At 44.2% G+C, this 8,969-nt stretch overlaps 1 protein-coding gene and 1 pseudogene across 1 annotated transcript; both read right to left on the bottom strand.

The window, feature by feature from the left end:
• The window catches only part of LOC132807954 (gastrula zinc finger protein XlCGF57.1-like), a 43,115-nt pseudogene extending 35,896 nt beyond the window's left edge, over window positions 1-7,219 (bottom strand).
• Window positions 2,789-3,295, bottom strand: LOC132807961 (gastrula zinc finger protein XlCGF49.1-like). The gene has a single exon (XM_060821855.1). It carries the CDS (start codon window positions 3,293-3,295, stop codon window positions 2,789-2,791), a length of 507 nt encoding a protein of 168 aa, XP_060677838.1.
• Window positions 7,220-8,969: the final 1,750 nt, after the last annotated feature.

Genomic DNA, 8,969 nt, shown 5'->3' on the forward strand with positions numbered 1-8,969 from the left:
GAACCCTTGATACTCCAGAATGAGTGAATGGTGGAGCAGACTCAATGGGCTGAATGGCCTAATTTCAGTTCCTGTAGTGTCACAGTTCTCGCCGGCCCTTTCGTTTCTTGGTCAGAAAAAGTTATTGTTGACTCATGAAGTTGGGGGAAGTTCTGGAGTTTACAGGTGCACACCACGCTCCTCTCTGCCTCCTCCCGGAATAACGATTCTTCCTGCGATACTGGCAGTTCTTGAGATCCTTGGATATCCCTGAATACAAATCGATATGTCTGGAACTCTTTGCTGCTACCTTGGAACAGAAGGATTATGAGGAGAAAATTCAGAAATCTGAAGAGTAAAGAGACTTGGGACTTCTAGCTCAGGATTCTCTCAAAGTAAACTTACAGGTTGATTCAGTAGTGAGGAAGGCAAATGCAACAATGGCATTTATTTGGACAGGACTTGAATATAAAAACAGGGATGTACTTCTGAGGGTCTATAAGGTTCCAGTCAGGCCACAATTGGAGTATTGTACGCAGTTTTGGGCCCTATATCTCAGGAAGGAGGTACAGGCCCTGGAACATGTTCAGAGGAGGTTGATGAGAGAAGTCCCAGGATTGAAAAGCTTAACATATGAAGAACATCAGAGGACTCTGGGTCTATACTCAATGGAGTTTAGAAGATGACAAGGGAACTAACTGAAACCTACAGAATACTGAACAGCTTAGACAGAGTGGATGTTGGGAAAATGTTTCCATTGGTAGAAGAAACTAGGACCCGAGGGCTCAGCCTTCAAGTAAAGGGAAGACCTTTTAGAACGGAGATAAGGAGAACTTCTTCAGGCAGAGAGTGCTGTATCTATGGAATTCACTGTCCCAGAAGGCTGTGGAGGCCAGATCACTGAATACATTTAAGATGGGAATAACTAGGTTCTTGAGTATCAAGAGGATCAAAGGTTACGGGGAGAATGGGGTTGAGAAACTTATCAGCCGTGATTGAATGGTGGAGCAGACTCAATGGGCTGAATGGCATCATTTCTGCTCCTATAGTCTTATGATATGCTGATGAGTGGAGGGGGTGAGGATTGGGGAAAAGAGATAAAGAAGGGAAAAGACATAAAGAGGGGAATACAATTAAGGTGAAGCTGGATACAGATACATAGGAAATACAAGAATTGTACGATAAATTTCAGACCACATAGAAGCACCGGCATAGAGAGAGATCTGGCCATATAGATCTCCAAAAGTGGCAACACAGGTGGGTAACGTGATCAAGAAGGCACACAGCACGCTTGCCTTGAGTGTAAGAGTTGGCGAGTTATGTTACAGCGATTTATTCCGTTCACATTCAGAATATTGCGGAAGGACATGGATGTTCTGGGGAGAGGGTGTAGAGAAGGGTCACTAGGACATGGATAACATGGACATGGATGCCCTGGGGAGAGGGTATAGAGAAGGTTCACTAGGACATGGATAACATGGACATGGATGCTCTGGGGAGAGGGTATAGAGAAGGTTCACTAGGACATGGATAACATGGACATGGATGCTCTGGGGAGAGGGTATAGAGAAGGTTCACTAGGACATGGATAACATGGACATGGATGCTCTGGGGAGAGGGTATAGAGAAGGTTCACTAGGACATTGCCTGGTCTGGAGGTCTCATTATGAGATGAGATGGGGTAAACCTGGATTATTTTCACTGTAAAGATAGAGGCGGAGGGATGACCTCGACAAAATGATGAGACACACCGATTGGCTGGTTGGGGGTGGCATGGTGGCTCAATCATTAGCACTGATGCCTCACAGCGCCAGGGAAACTGGTTCGATTTCAGTCTCAGGCGACTGTCTGTGTGGAGTTTGCAAATTCTCCCTGTGTCGATATGGGTTTCCTCCGGTTTCCTCTCACAATCCAAATGTGTAGGTTAGGGTGGAGTGGCTATGCTAAATTACCCACTGCCCAGGGATTGGCAGGTTAAGTTGGATTGTCCGTGCTTAAATTGCCCCACAGTGTTCAAGAATTGAAAGTTAGGTACATTCGTCAGGGGTAAATGTCGAGTAATAGGGATAGGGAAATGGGTCTGTGTGGATTATTCTTTGGATGTTTGGTGTTGGGCCAGATAGTCTGTTAGATAGTCAGAGGCTTTCCCTCTCCCCAGAGTGGAAAAGTCAACTACAAGAGGGCACAGGTTCAAGGCGAGAAGGGGACAGTCTGGGGGAGAATTGAAAGGGAAGATTTTTCACACAGTTGGATGCTGGATGCCTGGAATGCATTGCCATTGGATGGAGTGGAAAGAGGCACCTTAGCAACACTTAAGGTATATCTGGATAGACACATGAATGGGAGGTGAATACAGGGACAGGAACCACACATCGGCAATAAATAGCAGATCTAAGTTAGGATTAAGAATTGGCACAGGCTTGGATGGGGAGGGGGTAGGGGGTAAAGTGAACTTCCAAAAACAGGGGATACCTGTATGCTGATGAAGGGGTGGGTGGATGCTCAGGTGTAGCATAAACACTGACAGAGGCCAATTGGATCGACTGTGCTGGAGACTCAATGGGACAGAGACAAATGTATCTATTTCAGATCTAAATGCACTTCAGCCACTTCTGTGGACTGTTCCGTAGGGATGGTGCAATCCCAGGCTCAGAGAGCATCAGCCCCCATTGGAAGTAAAGTGGGTGTGAGAGCGACCAGTCAGCATAAAGGAACCCCTTACCCCTCCCACTTCACCCACTAAACAGGGTTCAAGATGTGACTCTCAGCAGCGGTAACAGCAGAATCCAACCTGAATCCCTGCGCAATCTCACTTGTGAAGTTGCTGGTGTCTCCACAAGTTGCACGACTGGGTGAAGCCCTTCCCACACACTGGACAGGTGAACGGCTGCTCCTTGGTGTGGATGCGCTGGTGTTTGTGCAGGGTGGAGGAATCACAGAAGTCATTGCTCCACACGGGACAGGTGAACGGCTTCTTCCCAGTGTGGACGTGGAAGCCGAGCAGCAGGTGATACGACCGGGTGTAGCCCTTCCCGCACACGGAGCAGGAAAATGGTTTCTCTCCGGTGTGCATCCGCTGGTGCGGCAACAGCTGGTGTGACTGAGTGAAGCCCTGCCCACACACGGGGCAGATGAACGGGTTCTTGCTGGTGTGGACCCACTGGGGGGCCAGGAGGTGGTGTAACTGAGTGAAGCCTTTCCTGCAGTGAGTACAGGTGAATAGCCGCTGCCCGACGTGCAAACGCCAATGAATCTCCAGCGCAGATAGCGAAGGGAAACCATTCCCACACTCCCCACATTTCCACGGTTTCTCCATGGTACAGGTGCCCTCGTCTGTCTCTGACCTTAACAATCAGTTGAAAACTCGCTCACACTTATAGCATGTGTGTGGTGTTACTGGTGAACCCTCTGATAATTGGAACACTCTCATTCAGTCTGTAAAGCTTGTTCCAGTCACTACTCTGGTGTGTGGGTATGTGAGACTCTAAGGTTCCAGTCACACTGACGTTTAAAACCTAACTAAGCAGACAGACTTTCTCCTCTTTGTTTTCAAGGCCATCAATATCCACGTCCTCGTGAATCAAGTGACTGTCAGACTTTGATGTGATATTTGGTCTGAGATTTCTGCCTCCAAATTCTTCTCTTGTCATATTCTTGTGAAGTGATTGCAAGGGTCATCACAGTCAGTCCATGACAGAAAATCTAAACGTAATTCTAGTTACTGTGGAACATTCTTTCCTCTCAATCCCAAAGATCTTTGTGTAGATCTATATGTAACTGTAAACCAACAGGGTTATGGGGCAGACTGCATACCTCAACAAAGAGTTCACATGGACTCAACTTGCTGAATGGACCTCTAGTGCAGTATTGACGTTCTTACTGAAGATCTACAATATGCTGCAGTACGGTATTACAAGCCCAGAAACAACTGCAAATCAGACAAGGTCTTTTCAGAAGTTGGACCATGAATTTCAGAAGCTGCTGCTGCTCTTCTTCTCTCTCTGAATGAAGATTGATCTTCACCCAAACTTCAACTTCCTTCCTCTGTCCAAATATTTGTGAACACAGCCCTGTTTTTGAAGGATGGCATGTTTCCTGATCATCACAATTAAATGGGCATCTTCCCCCTGATATGCAAAGGGACGGTCAGTCAGGGGAGGGCAGGGTTACATCTTGTGTTGTTATGTGAAATCTATGACAGCTGCAATAATTCATCCCAACTCCTGTACTCAGTACTCTGACTGATGAAAGCAAACATGCCAAAAGTCTTCTTCACCGCCCTGTCTACCCATGACTCCACTTTCCAGGTGCGATGAACCTGCACCCCTACATCTCTTGGTTTGAAATCCTGCATATGAAACAGATTTGGTGCTTGTTGGTATGTGTTATTATTTGGTGCTTATCTCGACTCTAATTTGCTAGAGTCCTTCCAAGATCCCTACGTTCCATTACACTCCTTAAAGTCCTACTATTCACCATGGAATTCCTGTCTTGATTTGACGATACAAAATATAAGAACTCACACTTATCTATATTAAACTCCATTTGCCATTAACTTAAACCTATGCCCTCTAATTTTGGATTTCCCCCCCAAGGGAAAAGACCTTGCCTATTTACCCTACCCATGCCTCTCATGATTTTATAAATGTCTTTAAAGTCACTCCTCAGCCTCCAAAGCTCCAGGGAAAACAGCCCCAATCTATTCAGCCTCTTCCTGTAGCTCAAACCCTCCAGCCCTGGCAGCATCCTTGTAAATGTTTTCTGAACCCTTTCAAATTTCATAACACCCTTCCTGTATCAGAAAGCACAGAATTGCATGCAGTATTGCAACAATGATGGAACCAATGTCCTCGCTGAAGAAGATTTAAAAACAACATTTATAACTACAAGCAAATCAAGTTAGTTGGGCATGACCTTCCCATAGCAGTTTGTTTTGGCTGTCCTTCATTAACTTATGCTTTATAATATATAAGAAAATATTTTGAGGGATGGGATTGTTGCTCGCATGTCCAACATTTGCTCACCATCCTTCATGGCCTTTTGACCGAGCAATTGGCTACATGCTAGAACTTAGTTGAGAGTCAACCACATTGTAGTAGGTCTGGAGTCACATGATGTGAGCGTGCGCACACATGTGTAGGGTTGTGAATGGTAGATTTCCCTCCCGAAAAGAATACTTTCACAACAATCAGTAATGATTGGACAAAAGCAATAGTTCTGGCAGCATCTATGAGGAGACGACAGTGTTACTGTTTTGAGTCCGGTGGTCCTTCAAAATTAGGCTGGATTCAAAACATTAATTGTTTTCTTTCCACAGATGCTGCCAGACCTGCTGCAGTTTCCCAGCAATTGTTGCTGATCTCCAACATCTGCAATTCATTGTCTTAGCCAATAATGGTTTCCTTGTTGCCAGTACTGAGACAAACTCTCACTTCCTGATCTTTTTATTCATTGAAAATAAAGTCCACTAGCATCCAGGATGGGATTTTAATTTTTGTTCTCAGAAAACCGAAATCTCTGGGCTACTTAACCAGTATCACTAGATCACAATCTTCCCTTCACTGACAGTGACAATCTTGTCCTGAATATTTTTCTTTATTCATTCATGGAATGTGACACTTTGTCTCCTAAAAGAACCAAGTGCCAATTCAGAGGGCAGTTAAGAGTCAATCACATGACTTTGGATCAAGAGTGACACATTCACCAAACTGGGAAAGGACTGAAGATTTCCTTCCTTAAAAACAAGGTTATTAGTGAACAAGATCGGTACTTATGACAATTGATAAGATCATCAAAGCAGCTTTATATTCCAGATACATAAATTGATTTCAAATTGCATCGCGGCCATAGCAGCATCATTTTGAAACTCCAGATGTTAAATCCAGTAACAATGCCCAAATGCCACCAACTCCCTACAATCTCTAGGCTTCCCAACATTGACTGGTCTGTAATTGCCAGTTGTATCCTTTTCCTCATTAGTATTTACTGTTCAATTCAGCCCATTGAGTTGACTCTGCCATTCATTCAGATCACAATTATTCTGGTAAACATTTACTCCACTTTTCTGCCATTGTCCCATAATCCTCAGTAATCCTCAATTCGCTTACTGATTAAAACAAACACTATCTCAGCCTTGAATGCACATAACAACCCAGGCTCAACAGCCCTTTTAGTATCAAGTTCCACAGATTTACTGCCCTCAGGAGTAATTCCTATCTGTCCTAAACATGCAATCTCTTATTTGGAGGTTACTTCCTCTGGTCCCAGACTCACCCACTTTCCCCACGTCCAGCTTGTCAAGTCTCCTCAGAATCTTGTACGTGACAATAAGGTTACCTCTAATTCTTCTAACTTCTAATAAGCACAGGCCCAACCTATTCAGTTCTCTCATAAGACATTCTTTCCATCCCTGATATCATCATGGTCAACCATCTCTGGACTGCCTCCAATGCCAATATATCTTTCCTCAGGTAAAGGGGTCCTAAACTGTTCATAGTATTCACTTGTGGCCTGACTAGGGCCTTACAAAGGTTCACTATAACCTTTCTACATTTATACTCTGTTGAAAAGGCCAAACTCCATTTGCCTCCCTATTACTTACTGAAATTGGATGAAGAGATTCGTGGATGTGATTCCAAATCCCTCTCAAGTTTTCTCCATTTAATATTCAGTTCTTCACCTCCTGACAAAACTGCATGACCTCATTTTCCCATCTGCCAAGCTTTCGTTCATTTGCTTAACCTGTCTATATCCCTCTCCAGATATCTAATGTCATCCTCACCACCTGCTTTCACATCAACTGTCTCTTCTGCAAACTTAGCAAATAGTACAGTCACTTTACTTATCCAAGTAATTCGTATACATATTGTAATAATGTTGACCCCAGCGCTGATCCCTGTGGTACACCACAAGTTACAAGTTGCCATCCTGAAATGCCCCTTACCACAACTGTGGTAGTTAGCCAATCCTCTATCCATGCTAACATTCAGCCTCCAAACCCTGGGCTCTTTGCTTACTATTTCATGAGATGTGAATATCATTGGCTGTGCCAACAACTCTTTCCAAACTGACCTTGAAAAGGTGGTGCTGAGCTGCCTCTTAAATTGCTTCACAAACATGGTGTGGTCTGCAACAATGTTCAGGAGTGAGTTCCAGCATTTTGGTCAATAACAAAGAAGCAATGCGATATATCTTGCAGTCGGAATCCTGTGTTCACACTTCTCTGTTCTTGGTGGTTGAGGTCATGGCTTGGAAGATGCTTTTGAAGGAACCACCACTCATGCAATCAAGCCAGACTGACAGATTCAGACTCTGCCATTTGATTTTCCTCATCAATCTAATTCTTTCCAGCCGTGTTTCAGTCTCAAACTGCCACGCAATGCCTTCTGTTACGGCTTAAAGGTAAGAATACACAAGATAATCAATCATATTTTGGGTTGTATAAATCTTAGCCTGCCAGAATTATTTTCTTCGACTTGAATTAAACTGGGTGACTGCATGAAATGGTTTGTTGCTCAGATTTGAATCATCATGCTCAGGAGACAGTGCCAATAATATCATTAAACTCCTTTTTTTGTTAAAAAAGGACAAGCTCTTGATTATTTTTTTTTACACCGTACTGGTATTCACACCTGCACATTCAATGTCAAACTCAGACATCATAAAACGAAAATTACACCATTAATTTTGTCTTACAATAATCCAACAGATTAATTAATAATACACAATGAATACCAAGGCTGATTAATGTGAATTTAAATTTGACCGAAAATGTAAAATTGAGATGAGAGATAACAAATGGGGAAGGGCAGAAGGTAAGAAATGCAGCATCATAGAAGGTGTTCCTCCAGGGAGTGTAATTTTACCAACTAAAACTGCTCAATATAAACAAACACTCTGACATGATCCTCCGGTTTTAATGTAAACCATACCCCCATACAGTAGGTACCATTTAAATAATTTAATAGATACAAGCCTTGAGTAAATCCAGCTCCAGCCGGACCCCCCGCTTCTTGGAGCTCGGACCTTCCTCCAGCTCCGGGGGGTTGTTGAGCTCCTGGGCTCGGCCGCCGCCGAAGAAGCCGCGGGCGCCGGCTCTCTCTCCTCCACCGCCGACAGTTTTAATTTGTTTTCCCGTTCACCTGGTAACCGTCACCTCTTGTTTGAAAAGTTCCGACTTTTAATGTGAAATGTATTTTAAACGTATTTTTCTGAGGTAAACGATGCCTGTCTGCCCCCCTCCCTCCGTCAGAAACCGCAGCCTCGCGCCGCCATTTTTGTTTTTCTTCTTCTTTCATCGTCTCCTCCTGTGACGCGCGTCATCCGCCCCTCCTCCAATCAGAGCGCACCTGTCTCCACCTGACCAATAGCGGCCGTGTTTGTGTGTCATGTTGTGCCCCACCCTCTGCAATCTCTCTCCGATTGGTCGGTACCGACCACAAGCTTTGGGATTGGTGGGGGGAATGTCACAAGCGGCTCAGTGAATCCGCCCTTTTCATTCCGTTCATTCATTCAACAGCAGCTGACCCAATTTACTGCAACGGGCTCTGGGGCTATAGCGGTAGTGTCACATATTTTGGGGCAAGATGTGATTTTTAACGTTTTCAACTATGGCACCTCCACAAACCATTCATTCAACCGAAGAGGGCTCAATTCAGTGTAATGGGCTCTGAGGGTATAATATTTGTACCCATGTTGAGAAGAAACCTCTCCCCATTCATTCAATAGAAGAGAGACCTATTTGCTGCAGAGGGTTTTATTTTATGATGCAGTGGTAAGTGTCCCAATCTTGAGCCCTGAAATCCCACTGCTATGAGGATGCGTTGGTAACACATTTTTTAGTCATAAGTCACATGACACCAGGTTATAGTCCAACAGGTTGTTTGGATGATCTTACAGAAATAGAAATAGAATGTTGGACTGGTAGGTGGACTAGGATAAGAGCGCATGGCCTCTAGATTAGAGGAAGCAGGTTTAAAACTGAACTGAGA

The sequence above is a fragment of the Hemiscyllium ocellatum genome (assembly GCF_020745735.1).
Source record: "Hemiscyllium ocellatum isolate sHemOce1 chromosome 27 unlocalized genomic scaffold, sHemOce1.pat.X.cur. SUPER_27_unloc_28, whole genome shotgun sequence".
In the NCBI taxonomy this organism is placed as follows: Eukaryota; Metazoa; Chordata; class Chondrichthyes; order Orectolobiformes; family Hemiscylliidae; genus Hemiscyllium; species Hemiscyllium ocellatum.

Bases quoted from the DNA above. Each gene is read 5' to 3' on its own strand.
- LOC132807961 (XM_060821855.1), bottom strand. From the start codon at position 3,295: ATGGAGAAACCGTGGAAATGTGGGGAGTGTGGGAATGGTTTCCCTTCG.